This window comes from Neovison vison, chromosome 2 (genome assembly GCF_020171115.1).
Source record: "Neovison vison isolate M4711 chromosome 2, ASM_NN_V1, whole genome shotgun sequence".
NCBI lineage: Eukaryota > Metazoa > Chordata > Mammalia > Carnivora > Mustelidae > Neogale > Neogale vison.
Genome location: NC_058092.1, coordinates 37,363,242 through 37,380,263, shown reverse-complemented (window position 1 = coordinate 37,380,263; position 17,022 = coordinate 37,363,242). Strand labels below are relative to the sequence as shown.

Genomic DNA, 17,022 nt, shown 5'->3' with positions numbered 1-17,022 from the left:
ATTAAATAGATAAAAACTATATGTGTTGTCCATAAAGTATATTAATATATAAACATATGCAGATAAATATAATGGGAGTTTTTATACAGTGCAGGGAAAGCGGGAAGGTGTGTCCAAACTCCCTGGGAAAGTCACGGAAAGCTTGAGCTAGTTCTTTTAAAGAATAGGAATTTATCAGATGGTCAAGGCAGAAGAGCTTTCAGAGCAGGTGTTGTTTTTTTTTTTTTTTTTTTTTTTTTTTAACTCTTAAGTAATCTCCACACCCAATGAGGGACTCTAATAACTCAACCTTGAGATCTAGAGTCAGGTGCTCTTCTGACTGGGCCAGCCAGGTGCCCCATATGTCATTTTTTTTTCTAAGATATTATTTTTAAGTAATCTTTACACACAACATGGTCTTGAACCCACAACCCCGAGTTGTATGCTCTATCAACTGAACCAGATAGGTGGCCCTAAGTATCATTATTGATCCATAAATCTCCCTGCCAACTCAGGCTTAATCATCTTGTCACATGGTCTGATACATTCTTTATATTTGTGTTTTAGGGTTATTAGAGCAATAAAATATATCCTCAGTGATACTATTAAGACTGTATATCACTAATAGCATCATTTTGAAGCACAAGTATTTGTGCATCATTGAAGCACAAGTATTGGAACTAGCAAACTTTCTAACCTTTTCATTTTTGTGTTTTAAAGCCATAATGATGAAATTAACCTTTTTTTTTTGAGAGAGAGAGTGAGTGAGATACGGGGGTTGGTGTGTGGGAGTGTGAGGGGCAGAGGAAGAGGGAGGGATAGGGGAGAGAATCATAAGCAGGTTCCATGCCTAGCGTGGAGACTGATGCAAGGCTCAGTCTCACAGCCCTGAGATCATGACCTGAGCTGGTATCAAGAGTCCCAACACTTAAGTGACTGAGCCATTGAGGTACCCAAACTCTTGACAATTCTATAGTTTTTCATATTCTTAAAACTTATTGTCAATAATAGGGGCACCTGGCTGGCTCAGTTGATGGAGCATATGACTCTTGATCTTGGGGTCTTGAGTTCAAACCTCACACTGAGTGTGGAGATTACTTAAAAAATTAACTTTAAGCTACTGTCAATAATAAATGTAATAACAAAGTTTAAATGTGATATAATGTCCTTTTAGGAAAAAGTGAATTTTGGCATCTCTCATAATGGTTCCAACGTTCTTTGATAGTGGTTGGAAGAGTATAGTGCATGGAAAATTGAATATATCTCACATAATTTAGCTTTGTTAGTGAGAAGTCACATCTCTTGCAGTCTTGTCAAGTCACCGGGATGCTTGAACACTTCTAGTAACAGGAAATTCACTTCTCCCTGGGAAACCTATATGAATATGAAATCGCCTTGATTTTAATATTCCTGATTAAAATAAGTGGATACCTTTTTTTTTAAAAAAAGATTTTATTTATTTATTTGACAGACAGCGATCACAAGTAGGCAGAGAGGCAGGCAGAGAGAGAGAGAGAGGGGAGGAAACAGATTCCCTGCAGAGCAGAGAACCCGATGTGGGGCTTGATCCCAGGACCCTGGGATCATGACCTGAGCTAAAGGCAGAGGCTTTAACACACTGAGCCACCCAGGTGCCCCAATAAGTGGATACTTATAGAGCAAAAGTTTTAAAAAAAGGTGTATGATCGTCAATGACTGTTTTAGTAGAAATTTTAAGATATTCAATCTCTTCAATCTCTTCCTCTTACTGGATTCTTTTTTTACATTTTGACCTATTTTCTCTGTGTGTGTGTATGAGGGAAAGCATTCATTTGAATCATTACCTGAATAAAATATGCTTCTTCAAGCCCTCAGATTATCTCTTTTAGGTAAAAAGTACATACTCTTAATTGTTTTTTACATGAATATCTTCTGTTTAGGTATCTTACCATGGATGAAACACGCAAATTGTTACTTTTGCTGGAATCAGATCCCAAGGTTTGTTCTTTACCATTAGTGGGAATGTAAGTATTATATATGAAAACTTTTTCAGCCACATATGTATTCAAATGTATATAATAAGCATGTTAATTAGTTGTACTATGAATATATACTTAATACTTAGGTCAGCTTATAAAGCTACAAAGGCCAATGATTCTTAAGCTTTCTTATTTTCATAGAAGAATCAATTAAAACCAGATTTTGCTCAATCTTAGGAAGAACTCCAGTAAATAAAACATATAAAGTTGAATTCTTCTGATTGAAGTTGAAACCTTAGAACCCTGTTTCTTTAACCTTCATCACTATCCCCTGTCCTTAAAGCACCTTGAAGAACACAGGGCTCAGAATAACACTTCAAAATATACTTCCAGGCAGTTTTGTGGTAATTCCCTTTGGTGTTAATGGCTTTCTCTTTAGAGTTCATGGTTAATGACATTTAGACAGATTATTCAGTCAGAAATTTATGTTCTTTGAGTATTTATTGAGTGCTTACACTGTGCATAGCACTATATTTGGTACTGTGTTAGGATTTAAAGCTCTCCAAGAAATTTATAATCAAGGTGGAGCAACCAAATATATGTATATTCACAAATAGGAAAATAATAAGGAAGTATATGATTTATTATAAAATGAGCAATATAGACAGTGAGCATTATTAGTATTCATTAGAGGGATTATAAGGGACATTTCCTTAAAAAAAGCAAACTTGAGCTGGACCTTAAAGATTTTGGATCATAGGAGGGAGGGGTCTGGTGGTATGTGCAGTTAAACAATGAGAATGTACAAATTTTCTGCAGACAACAAAATCTTACAGTCTTTTTCCTGTGGTCCTGGTATTGGCTATGTGTTATACCAAGTGAAGAGCCTTGGGTGTTTGGGGCTACATATGTATGTTACAGCATTTAATCCTCTCAATAACGCTATGGTTTTAGGCTGCGTTAGCATTCTTCCCTAATTTAGCCCATTCTTATAGTTCAGACTAGTTTATTCTAATTGATTTCTGCTTTCATCTGTGTTGTTAACCATTTTGTCTCCCACCATTTTCTTGTCCTCTCAAGTGGAAGAGGGCAGAGAGAAATATCTCTCTGTCTATATCTATATCTATATTCTTTTTAATTATTAGCATGGTCTAGTGTCCATAGATTTCTTATTTATGAGCTGTTTAATGTGTTGCTGGTGAATACCAAGACTCTCTGTTATATCACCTTGAGAAGAATGTAATCTAACGCACAGTAAGTATTAATTTGTAAGTGACTATACCTTCTAATTTGTATTTTTTCTTTTAGTTGGCTATCTGGAATTATACATATCTATAGTCCTCAGGTATGGGCTTGCTGCTTACGATACATGTTTAGTTCTTCTATTCAAGAAAGGCAAGTGATATTTTGTATTTTATTTTGATCTTCTCCCTTTCATGTTTTATTGGTCTTGTTTAAAATTCATGCAGTGCCTTAACCTTTTATAATACTTACAGAATGGTAGAATAAGCACACTAAGAAAAACAAATCTTACATTAAATGGGAATAAAATCAGACAAAAGAAGAGGTTGCAGTATACATGGAAATGTGAAGAAATTCACTTGTCTAACCATAGTACTATAAGACAGAAGATACACTTTTCAGGTGTGGCGGGGTGGGGGGTACCTAGAAATCATCTACTATAGCATCCTATTTTATAAATAAAGAGATTACTTTTTAGTGAAGTGATTGAAAATGAGTTTGAATTTGTTGCCTTACATGCGTTTTATTAAGTTACACAGTGCTAATACTAGTACCATAAGAAATATTTGAGAAGATATATTTAATTTTCTTTCTGGAAGTGAAGCACAAGTATTGGAATTAGCAAACAAACTTTCTAACTTCAACTCCTCATTTAATCTTGTTATTTTGTATGTGATACCACCGTTTGCCTCTTAGCTTTTCATCTATTAAAATTTCCAGGCCTGTTTGTGTCTACCTTGGGTAGCTGTAATACCCATTTTTTTGTTTTGTTTTTTAAAGATTTTATGTATTTATTTGACACAAAGGGAGAGAGCACATGCATGCACAAGCAGGGGGAGAGGCAGGCAGAGGGAGAGGGAGAAGCAGGCTCCCTGACTGAGTCACTCAGGTGCCTCTATAATATACTTTAAAAAAAAACAACTTTTTTTTTTTGAACTTTGTTGAAAAGGTGGTACAAGTCTATGGCAATAAATCAAATATATGTAAAGAAAGTTTCTCTTTTTCCCCCATATCCGCAGACCCTATTCCCAGAAACAGTCAGTATTAAATGTTAAATAGTGTCTTGTGCTTCTTTCCTAAAATATCAGTGTATAGACAGATATCACACTCTCCTATCACAAATAGGAGCATAGTGATCTTTTCTGTATGTTGCTTTTTTTCTTTCTATCATTATACCTTAGAGGTCATTACAACTTGGCACATATAAATTTAGTCATATTATTTGACAGTTGAATAGAAAGTAAGATGTATTGGGATGCCTGGGTGACTCGGTCTGTTAAGCATTTGCCTTTGGCTCAGGCTATGATCCCAGGGTCCTCGGATCAAGTCCCACATTGGACTCCTTGCTCATCAGGAAGCCTGCTTTCCCTCTGTTGGGCGCTCCCTCTGCTTGTGCTTTCTTTTTCTGTCTCTCTGACAAATAAATAAATAAATAAATAAATATTTTTAAAAAAAAAGGATATGTATTATATCTTAAAAACTAGTCCTTTTGCCTTTGCAGCAATTTTGTGTATACATCTTTGTATACATATACATATGTACATATATTAGCATATTTGTAGAATAAATTCCTAAAAGTGGTTTTTCTATGTCAAAAAGTATATAATTAAAATTTTTTTCTTTCGTAATTTAAATTTTTATAGATATTGGCCTTCAAAGACTGCCAGTTTATAATTATTCCAACATTGTTTGAGAGTGCCTGTTTTCTCCATCCCCTCACTAACACTGTTGGACAAAATATTTATTGAGCACCTACTGTATACCAAGCACTGTTCATGATATTGGGGATAAGCAGCAAACAAAGACCCTGCAAAGATAGGCAGAAACAGAATAAGTAAAATAAGTAGTATTTTATAAGGTGATGAGTGCTGTGTAGAAAAATAAGCAGAGGAGGTACATGTTGTGTGTCTGGATGGTAGTGATAGGTAAAGAGTTCAAATTTTATTTTATTTATTTATTTTTTAAAATTTTTAAAAAAAATTTTTAAGTAATCTTTACACCCAAATTGGGGCTAGAACTTACAACCCCGAGATGAAGTGTCACATGCTCTACCGAAAAGAGTTGGTATTTTATTTTATTTATTTTTTTAAAGACTTTCTTTATCTACTTGACAGACAAGAGATCACAAATAGGCAGAGAGGCAGGCAGAGAGAGAGAGGAGGAAGCAGGCTCCCCGCGGAGCAGAGAGCCCGATGTGGGGCTTGATCCCAGGACCCTGGGATCATGACCTGAGCCGAAGGCAGAGGCCTTAACCCACTGAGCCACCCAGGCACCCCAAGAGTTGATATTTTAAATAAGGTGATCAGGGAAGCAAAGGTTTGAGGGGAGGAGGTAAGCCATGTGGCCATCTGCAACAGGGTCCCAGTCAGAGGATATGTTAAAGACTGGGTGAAAGATCACTTTGCATCTTCAAGAGACAGCAAAGAGATTATGTCTGAGAGGAAGAAGGGGAGGGGAAAATAGCAAACCTCAGAGAGGTAACTTTTGATCTTTACAAACCTGGTGAATGGGAAATGGTCTTTTCTGATTTTTATAACCTCTTCTGGGATCTTCACATTCATGACTCTGGCCATTCTATTGGATTATGCATCTTTTTCACATAGCTTTGTAGTAGCTCTATTTCCCTTTCTCATTCTCTATATACATGTATAGTATGTAAAGCACAGAAATGTACATTTATAAAAATGGGTGTGAGTATGTATGGTAGAGGTTATATAAATACAAAAATTTGCGTGTATATGTATATGGCAAAGATTTTTTCCCCCAGACTGCCATTTCATTTAATTTTGGTTAACGATATTTTCCCAGACTTAACTTCTAAGTCAGATTATTGGTCTTCTTTTTCAGTCTTAGAAAGTAATTGTCCACTCAGGAATATTTATTGAAATAAAAAATCTCTTGTGTTTTCTTCAGGTACTTTTTGCAGTTCTACTTTTTATATTTTGTTTCACCTTTTCAAGATAATTAGTTTTATTTGCAATAAAACAAGTATTCATTTTAGTATATTAGTACAACTAAGTTTTATTATCAGTGACTGGTCTTACTTTTAACTATTTATTGACAGTAAATGCTAGGTAAAATTAGTTTTGAAACTCTATTAGTCTGTGTTCCGTCTGAAGCATTAGGCAATTTCTTTGATACCTGAACTCTTTAATTACTGCCAACTCTGTGATCCAAAGAGAAGTCAGCACTGCTCAGCATAGCTTCGGTTGGTGCTTTGCAACATTCTGAACAGTGGGCTTGTCTGACCCAAAAGAGGAGCTGAGCAGAACAGACATTCTGCCTCTACAACCCTCATTGCCCTGTTTTATTAATGTTGTAACGTATCCCCAAATTATCTTTCATTCAGTGTTTTACAAAGGAGAGACAACTCCTTAAAGGGTTTTATTTACTTTAAGGTTGTACTTGTTTGTTAGAGAATACGTGCAAGTGCGTGTATTGGGGGGAAGGGGAGAGGGAGAGAGACTCTCAAGCAGGCTCGGTGCTGAGCCCTTAGACCAAAGCAGGGTTCCATCTCACAACCCGAAGATCACGATCTGAACCGAAATCAAGAGTCAGATGGTCAACCAGCTGAGCCACCAGGTGCTCCTTTATTTATTTAAAAAAATTTTTTTTCTTAAAGTATTTTTAAATACAGTTTCCTTCCCCCACCCCATCTGAAAGAACAGAGCACTCCTATGAAATCTTTTGTAAGCTGAAATGACAAAGCAAAGAACCAACTACCATTAATTTATATGGAAAATTTTTTCATTGTTCTTAGACTGAGAAAATAGCCTCTCAGGCTTTTCTGACACCTTAGGACATGTCTTACTAATGGATGCACAAAATAAATTGAGGTAAAACATAGTACTCACAGACACAGTTCAGAGCTATGGCTGCTTGATGCTGAGATGCTGAGTGTAGTTCCTGAAGAAGGAGCCCGGCAGGGCTATTCTTGCTTTTGATGCATGCTACCCCTATAATGGCTCATGCAGCACAAATGCTGAACATTATTTTCAATTTTGCCCTTTTTTTTTTTAATAAAAGCAAAAATCCTCTTTGGATTTCTCAGTTAGTGAAAGCTGGTTTTAATGTAGGTCTATAAAAGTGAAGTGGCCTAATGTGAACTTTTGAAAAGAGGATATCTCTTGTTGGTTTTAGTATGCGTTTTAAGGATTCTTGATGACTTTACAAATATTTGTTGAGCCATTCATTGAATAATAAAATGAACGTTTTTATCCATGCTTATAATAGTGAAATATTATAAATAATTAAAATACCCACTTTTAGAAGTCTAGGTGAATAATGGCACATCTGTAAATTGTAATACTTTGTAGTCACTAAAAAAGAATAAAGAGGTCTGAGGTATAATACAGAGTAGTGACATGGGAAGAAATCCAAGACAGTCAGCTGAAAATAGCAATTACTAATACAGTTGACCTTTGAACAATGCAGGTGGTGGGATACTCGATCAGAAATATAGGGGTACTTGACTGGTTCAGTCAGGCAAGCATGTGACTCTTGATCTCTGGGTCATGAGTTCAAGCCCCACATTGGACGTAACATTTACTTAAAAAAAAAAAAATACATACTTGCATACAACTCGATTCCCCAAAAACTTACATTAATAGCCTATTGACTAGAAGCCTTATAGATAACCTGGTTAACACATATTTTGTATGTTATATGTATTATATACTTTAAATATTCTCACAATATTACAAGTATTCTTCAGTAAAGCAAACTGGAGAAAAAATGTTATTAAAATCATAAGGAAGAGTAAATACACTTACAGTACTGTGCTGTATTTATTGACAAAAATTTACTTATGCTGCACCTTGGTGGCTCAGTTGTTAAGCATCTGCCTTCGACTCAGGTCATGATCCTGTGGTCTTGGGATTGAGCCCCACATCAGGCTCCTTATTCAGTGGGGAGCCTGCTTCTCCCTCTCCCACTCACCCTGGTTGTGTTCCCTGTCTTGCTGTATCTCTGTCAAATAAATAAATAAAATCTTAAAAAAAAAAATTCACCTGTAAGTAGACTTGCATAGTTCAAACCCATGTTGTTCAAGGGTCAACTGTAGTATATATGGTACAGCCTCATTTTTGTTAGATTGTATAGAATGTCTTTGTATGCCAAGGAGAAAATTATGGAGTTATATATACTAAACCAGACAGTGAGGTGGTTTTCATTTTGTTTTACATATCCCTGTCTTGCTTGAAGTTTTTATAAGGAATATGTATTTCAACAAAAAATGTATTTTATTTTTATTTTTTTAAAGATTTTATTTATTAATTTGACAGAGAGAAATCACAAGTAGACGGAGAGGCAGCCAGAGAGAGAGAGAGAGATAGGGAAGCAGGCTCCCTGCTGAGCAGAGAGCCTGATGCGGGACTCGATCCCAGGACCCTGAGATCATGACCTGAGCCGAAGGCAGCGGCTTAACCCACTGAGCCACCCAGGCGCCCCTAAAATGTATTTTAAAAAATAAAAATCAGTAACACTAAAAAGTAAGCACATTTGCTCCCTAGTTTTTTCTTTTCTTTTTTTTTTTTTAAGACTTCATTTATTTGAGAGAGGAAGAGAGTGCCTGGGACGTGGGGAGGAGAGGGACAAGCAACCCCCCACCAAGCACGGAGCTGGATGCAGGCCTGATCCCCAGACCCTGAGATCACAACCCGAGCCAAAGTCAGTTGTTCAACTGACTGAGCCACCCAATCATCCTGCTCCCTGGTTTTCTTCCCAAAATTAGACTGCTTGAGTAGTTTATTAACTAGGTTGACAGATTTATATAGAGTTGTTAGAATATACTCTTAGTAACCTCAGTAAATTTTAATTAAATGGCTTTTTTTTTTTTTTTGTCCAGGGTTTTTTCCGAATCTGGAAATTTCATTATAGTTCTATATTCTGTGACACATAAGGATCCTGAATTTTATGAATGCCTCCCATGTGATGGCAGGTCATCTGATCTTCAGTTCCAGCTACTAACCAGCAAGGAAACATTACGTCTTTTCAAAGTAAGTGATTGATTAAGTAGCATTTTTTTTTTTTTAAGATTTTATTTATTTGACAGAGATCACAAGTAGAGAGAGACAGGAGGACGCAGGCTCCCTGCCTAGCAGAGAGCCCGATGCGGGACTTGATCCCAGGACCCCAAGGTCATGACCTGAGCTGAAGGCAGAGGCTTAACCCACTGAGCCACCCAGGCAGCCTGATTAAGTAGCATATTAATGACTGTTTAGGGTTGCATGTTGGCAGTTTAAACCCAATGGTCTTTTCTCTTTAAAACAGTAACTCAGGGACGCCTGGGTGGCGCAGTTGGTTGGACGACTGCCTTCGGCTCAGGGCGTGATCCTGGAGTCCCGGGATCGAGTCCCACATCGGGCTCCCAGCTCCATGGGGAGTCTGCTTCGCTCTCTGACCTTCTCCTCGCTCATGCTCTCTCTCACTGTCTCTCTCTCTCAAATAAATAAATAAAATCTTTTAAAAAAAAAATAAATAAATAAAAATAAATAAATAAAACAGTAACTCAAACTCTTAGGTTTTGTTTATAATTATTATTGAATATTAACTTTATTCATTTGTGGTTAGTGTCATTTTATAAATGTTAGATCATATCTCTAGGACCAAATAATAATACAGGATCAGAGCTTTTCCACAAAATAACTTACTCATGTTCTAAAGCCTTTGAAGAATATTAAGAATTTATATGTTTGTATCATTTTATGATATTGAGATATTAATAATATTGAGAGTTAATTTGTGATCTTAGCATTTGTTTTCCCTGTGGTTTTTTTATTATTTATTTATTTGTTGATTGCTTCTCGGCCTTTTGGCTAAGATGAAGTGTAGTATCAAGTGTATTTATTTGTTGAAAGATTTTGTTTTTATTTATTTTGATAGAGATCACAAGTAGGCTGATAGCCAAGCAGGGGAAGCAGGCTCCTTGCTGAGCAGAGAGCTCAATGCAGGGCACATCCCAGGATCCTGGGATCATGACCTGAGCCAAAGGCAGAGGCTTTAATCCACTGAGCCATCTAGGCGCCCCTCCCTGTTGTTTTTTAAAAGTAGATACAACAAATGGTTTCTCACATTTGAAAGTCAGTTTTTATGTCTAATCCTAGGAATCAGAATAGATTCTTCTGCATCTCATCAAACACATAAAAAATACGTAGGTGATGGTCACAGAAAAAGTAGATATTTGAAACCATAAGTGTAGTTATGTGAAAACATTCAGAGACTGCTTTTCAGTAAAATGATTGATTGTCCTGTGTCTCAGACTAATAATTATAAAATTCTCAAGGTGCCCGGCTGGCTCATTTGAGTGTGTGACTCTTGATTTCCAGGTCATGAGCTGAAGCCTCATGCTGGGTGCATAGCTTACTTACAGAAATAAAACTTTTTTTAAATTTCTGTATTTTAATTATAAATATAATTATCTTAATTGAGGTCTAATAATTTATTTCCATTTTAGAGACATATATCACTTATTTTTAGATCATGTTCTCAGTTCATAGTTCTTATTTTCACCGAATCCCTGGTAATTGAGTGAGTTACATAATGCAGGTAATTAAGTTTTCATTTTTGTTTATGTGGCAGGGAAATGGACAGTTTAAAAATGGTTATATAGGGCACCTGTGTGGCTCAGTTGGTTAAGCAACTGCCTTTAGCTCAGGTCATGATCCCGGAGTCCCGCTATCGAGTCCCACATTGGGTTCCCTGCTTGTTAGGGAGTCGCTTCTCCCTCTGACCCGACCCCTTCTCATGCTCTCCCTCTCCTTCTCTCTCTCATTCTCTCTCTCTCTCGCTCGCTCTCAAATAAATAAATAAATAAAAGTCTTTTAAAAAAAGGTTATATAAAAATAGAACTAACGTATGTTTAAGCAGTTCCACTTCTGGATATTTTTCTAAAGGAAACAAAAACACAGACTTCAAAGGTACAAAGATATTTGTACCTCCATGTTGACTGCAGCACTGTTTACAATAGCCAAGACATGGAAGCAACCTAAGTATCCATTGATGGGTGAATGGGTAAAGAAAATGTGGTATACATGGAGGACAAGGGGTGTTAGAGAGGAGAAGGGAGTTGGGGTAAATTGGAAGGGGAGGTGACTCATGAGAGACTATGGACTCTGAAAAACAATCTGTGGGGTTTGAAGTAGCGGGGGTGGGGGAGTGGGATGTTGGATACCAGGTGGTGGGTATTATAGAGGGCACGGATTGCATGGAGTACTGGGTGTGGTGAAAAAATAATGAATACTGTTTTTCTGGAAATAAATACATTGAAAAATTTTAAAAGGAAAAAAAAAGGAAAATGTGGTATATGTATAAAATGTGTGTGTGTGTGTGTATATACATATACACACACATACATACATATATGTGTGTGTATATATATGTATATGTATATATAGTAGAATGTTATTCAGTCATTAAAAAAAGAAGAAATCCTGTCATTTGTGACAACATGAATGGACCTTAAGGGCTAAAGAAGTCAGAGAAGGCCAAATACCTTATGATCTTACTTATGGGTGAAATCTTAAAAAACCCAATCAAACTGAACTCAGATAAAGAACACAGACTGGTGGAGCATTGGGGGAGGGCAGGATGGGTGAAGGGAGTCTAAAGGTACAAACTGTCAGTTATAAGACCTGAGGATGTAATGTACAGTATAGCATGGTGACTATAATTAATAATATCTTTATGATTTGCTAAGACAATATTTTCTCAACACAAGGGGAAAGAATTATAAGTCTGTATGTATGGTAATGGATGTTAAGTAGACTTATTGTGATAAGCATTTTGCAGTATACGCAAATATTGAATCACTGTGTCGCACATCTGAAACTAATGTAATATGAGATGTCAGTTATATCTCAATTTTAAAAATGATTTTTTAAGAAAGATTATAGTAGTAGAAATGTCTCCCTCCTCTCAGTGTTTCAGAGCCACTTTTCATCTACATAGAATTTTAAATCAGCTCTCAAAGTACAACCTTCTTTATTTCAGAATGTTGAACCTTCTGACAAGAACTCACTCCATTTTGAGCTGACTGCTGAAAGCCAAAATGCAGAAACAGAGTTTTTCAACAAGGTTTCCAAGCATCTTTCAATTGAAAGGTAAAAGATGTTTTTGTTATCATGTATACTTTTAAAATTATATTTACTAGTTTTTGATGAGTAATAAAGTAACCCCCCAATCTGATGAAGCTAATTATGTATCTTAGATACCATAAGATGTCCTTGCTTTAAATGCATTACTTCATACTCAGCATACTCAGATGTTGGATGATAATTTTTTTTTTTTAAATTTCATCAGAGAGAGAGAGAGATACAGAGCACAAGCAGGGGGAGCTGCAGGCAGAGGGAGAAGCAGGCTTCCTGCTGAGCAGCGAGCCTGATGTGGGACTCCATCCCAGGACCCTGGGATCAATGCCCTGAGCCAAACGCAGCCACTTAACCAACTGAGCCACCCAGACATGCCGTTAGATGATAATTTTAATGAGGTGACAACTTTAATATGGTTGTCATTTGAGCTGCTTTATTACATAGGAAGAAAAAGTGTCAAGAAATTATCTTGCTTAGGAAGAAGCATCTTCTTTTTGTTTAGTTTGCCTTCTATTCTTCTTTTCCTTGTAGTTTTAAACCTGAGCCTATCAAAGAGACTACTGTAAAATATAACTTCTTTACCTAAAAAGGAAGATGCACTTGGGGAATAGTAATTAAATAATGACTGTGGCTTTTTGGGTCTGTATATACCTCTTCTGGTAAAAAAGATATTCCTTCATAGTAGGGTTCTCTTGAGAAACAGAAACAGCAAGATGGAGAGAAAGATTTGTCTTATGGAATTGGCTCATGCAATTCAGTGAAGGCTGAGAAGAGTTGCAGTTAGAGAGTTAGAGTCCTAAGGTGATCTGCTAGCAGAAGTGCTTCTTCTTCTTTTTTTTTTTTTTTAATTAAAGATTTTATTTATTTATTTGACAGAGAGAGACACACTGAGAGGATACACAAGCCGGGGGAGTGGGAGAGAAAGAAGCAGGCTTTCCGCTGAGCAGGGAGCCCAATGTGGGGCTAGATTCCAGGACCCTGGGTTCATGACCTGAGCCAAAGGCAGAAGCTTAATAACTGAGCCACCCAGGCACCCCCAGAAGTCCTTCTTCTTGGGGGTGGTAATGCTTTGTTCTTTTTTTTTTAAGATTTTATTTATTTTTTTTGACAACAGAGAGAGAGAGAGAGGGAGAGAGGGAATACAAGCAGGGGGAGTGGGAGAGGAAGAAGCAGGCTTCCCGCTGAGCAGGGAGCCTGATTTGGGGCTTGATCCCAGGACCCTGGGATCATGACTAGAGCTGAGGGCAGATGCTTAACCACTGAGCCACCCAGGCACCCCCAGAAGTCCTTCTTGGGGGTGGTAATGCTTTGTTCTATTAAGGCCTTCAGCTGACTGGATGAGACCTGTCCACATTGTGGAGGATAATTTGATTTACTCAGAGTCTACTGATTTTAATATTAATCTTATCTAAAAATACCTTCATAAAGATGCATCTAGGTGCTCAGTCAGTTATGCATCTGACTCTTGATTTGGCTCTGGTCCTGGTCTCAGGCTTGTGAGATTGAGTGCAGCAGCATCAAGCTCCACACAGGGCATGGAGCCTGCTTAAGATTCTCTCTCTCTTTCACTCTGCCCCATTCTCCTCCTCCTCCTCCAGCCCCCAAAAAATATCTCCACAGAAACATCTAGAATAATAATTTACCAAATATCTGGTTACCATGGCCTAACCAAGTTGACACATTAAATTAACCCTTCAGATCCGTATTCCAGCTTTCTCATTTGTTCTACGATATGCCAAAGGCTGGGGATATGGTGGTATTAAAAACAGCTGTAGACATGATTTCTTCCCTCATGGAATTTACAGTCCAGTGATGAAGTGTGTTCAGTGTTCTCCGTATTATTGGAGAGGTCCACTAATGTAAGTTAGTAATTTGCCAAATGTTTAATAACCTCATTTAAAAGTTACTTTGGGGTGCTGGTTTATTCTTGATGCTGTGGGTCTGAAACTGTTGGTTTTTTTTAGTAAACTCTGCACCCAATGTAGGGCTCTAACTCAGGCCTCTGAGATCAAAAGTTGTATGCTCAACTAACTGAGCCAGCCATGGGGCCCCCAAAACTATTGTTATTTTAACTAGCCCTAGCAGTTAATTTGTCCTTTTCTCAACTTTTTGACTATGGCCTTAACTTGTCTAGGGACTGCTTTAATACTGTCTGTTTAGTGTCTCGTATGAGGAATAGGAGGTATAAGGCTCATTGTAGTTTATTGCAATTATTGAGAAAATGGCCTGACTTTTTTTATAGCATTCATTCATCTGTCCTTAACACTTGATTCGGTAGGGAGAAATTAACTGTGGTACAATTTTAAAATAAATGCTAACTATATGAACTGTTTATAGTGGGCACAATGTAATAGTTGTGAGCTCAGTTTGGTATAAGACATCTGCATTCAAGTCCTGGTTCTAAACATCATTATTCCATCTGTAAAATGGGAGTTATGATTGAATCTGTATTAGTTTCTGGTTGTTGCTCTGACAAATTACCACAAACTTGTTGACTTAAAAACAATAAAATTTATTGTCTTCCAGCTTTGGACATCAGAAGTCTAAAATGGTCTTTGAGGCTAAAGTCAAAGTGATGATAAGGCTGCACTCCTTCCAGAAACTTTAGAATCCATATTATTCCCTTTTCCAGCTTCTGGAGGCCATGTGCATTCCTTTTCTGGTCGCCCCTCACTCTGTCTTCAAAGCTAGCTTCTGACTTCTGCTGCTAATCCTCACATCTCCTTCTCTGACTCTGACCGTTTTGCCTCCATTTTATAAAGACCCTTATGATTACATTGAGCCTACCTGGGTAATCGAGGATAATCTCTACATCACAAGTTCCTTAACTTAATCACATCTGCACACTCCTTTTTACCAAGTGCAGTAAACATAGTCACAGTTTCTGAGGTTTAGAAAATTATCTAAAGTATACTGTCTCCATCTTTGGACATTTAAAGTTATCCTTGATATAGATTAGATCACCAGAAAACTATATTCTTACAGCTTTTCAGGAACACCTTCACTGTCTTTTTAAGTCTTTATTCAACGTTTTATTAAATATTTATGGAAGAAAAGACTAGATTAAGGAACATAATCTCTTTAATATTATTTTTGAAAATTTTGCCAATATTCAATTCTGATCAAAGCGTTAGTAACCATCAGTCACTTTTCGATTTTTATTTATTTTATTTTATTTTTTTAAAGATTTTATTTATTTAACAGAGTGAGAGAGATCACAAGTAGGCAGAGCAGCAGGCAGAAAGAGAAGGGGAAGCAGGCTCGCTGCTGAGCAGAGAGCCCGATGTGGGGCTTAATCCCAGGACCCTGAGATCATGACCTGGGCCAAAGGCAGAGACTTAACCCACCAAGCCACCCAGGCGCCCCCACTTTCAGATTTTTAGTAAAATGTTAGTCTCACCTAAAGAACTGATGTTATAATTATACAACATAAGGTTTTTTTCTTTTTGCCTTGGCTGCTATAAAAGCTCAGAAATGCATCTTACTGCTTGATGTCAGAAATTTTATGTGTGTTTTTATATATGTTTGTGTTATCATAAGTAAGCATATAACAAATTTTAATTCCTGGGGCTCCTGGGTGGCTCAGTTGGTTAATCGTTTGCCTTCAGCTCAGGTCATGATCCCAGGGTCCTGGGATAGAGCCCTGCATCAGGCTCCCTGCTCAGTGGAGAGTCTGCTTCTCCCTCTGCTTGTGTTCTCTCCCTCTCTGTCTCTCTCAAATAACTAAATAAAATCTTTAAAAAATATATTAATTCCTGCCACAGACAGGTTCAAAAAAACGTAACTTTTTTTTTTTTTAAGTAATTGAACTTGATTTATAATTTGACTGCCCAGTTGTTATAGAAACCAAATTTCAGTCAGTTCAAGATCTGTTTATCTTCTTTTCTGTGAGGTTATATACAATTTGGAAGACTTAATGCTGTGCCAGTCCCATCATGTGGGATGGCATGATTATGATCCAGCCATGCTGCCATCTGCTCAGGTGTTTACATTTGCATCTGGTCTTTGGCAGTAGATTTGTGTGGGCCTCTGCTATGACCTCCTTACTCTAGTCATGTCACTGGCTGTCTGTCATGTCCATGCTACACTTAGGCACAGGGGGTATTATAATATTCCCATGTCACTCTTGGGTGCTGGGGGAGACTCTGTGGGGCCGAGTGAAGACCCTGATGCTTAAACATACCGTGCAGACATCCTGATTATTTCTTTGCAGCCCCTTGACTCAGAAGGACCTCTGTGTTTGCTTCTCAGACCCATCAGGGTCTAGGACAAAGGTCTCTCAGACCTTCCAAATCCACCTGGGGGTTTCTTTTGTGCTCGCTGCCAGGGAGACAGGATGTAGGACCCTTTCTTAGGGATTCTGTTAATGTCTACACTCTTAGCTTCCTTCTGGCTCTTCTTTTCTCTTCCCTGAACTCATCTTCTTGAGACTTTATCTAGGATGCAAAAAAACCCAGTGCATATAGTCTTCCAAATTTTAATCTTAAACTCTCAGCTTTTGAAACTCTGTACCAGAACTCAAAATTGGTCTCTGTTCTATTAGAGCAGGCTGCTGTGACACAATGATGACAATTGATTCAGTAGGAGGAAGCACCTCAGTTAATGTCTCAGTTTCCCATCACAGATATAAGTGTTAAGGAAAATGGAGTAGTTCCTTATCGAGTTCTCTTTTTAACAGTGTTTAATGAGTGTTGAATGCAGTGAGTGTACAGCTTTATCACCAGTTTATAATTTTTTATGGCAAGCACTGTGCCTTA

At 37.4% G+C, this 17,022-nt stretch overlaps 1 protein-coding gene and 1 pseudogene across 4 annotated transcripts in view; both read left to right on the top strand.

Annotated features, from left to right (window-relative positions):
* Positions 1–17,022, top strand: part of STIL (STIL centriolar assembly protein) — a 74,142-nt gene that overhangs the window by 12,672 nt on the left and 44,448 nt on the right. For all 4 annotated transcript variants that reach the window (XM_044238182.1, XM_044238183.1, XM_044238181.1 and 1 more), the window contains 4 exons: positions 1,899–1,982; positions 3,246–3,332; positions 9,025–9,175; positions 12,168–12,277. In XM_044238182.1, coding sequence (XP_044094117.1) covers positions 1,899–1,982; positions 3,246–3,332; positions 9,025–9,175; positions 12,168–12,277 — 432 coding nt within the window. The remainder of the gene's footprint in view (positions 1–1,898; positions 1,983–3,245; positions 3,333–9,024; positions 9,176–12,167; positions 12,278–17,022) is intronic.
* Positions 9,975–10,109, top strand: LOC122901387 (annotated as a pseudogene).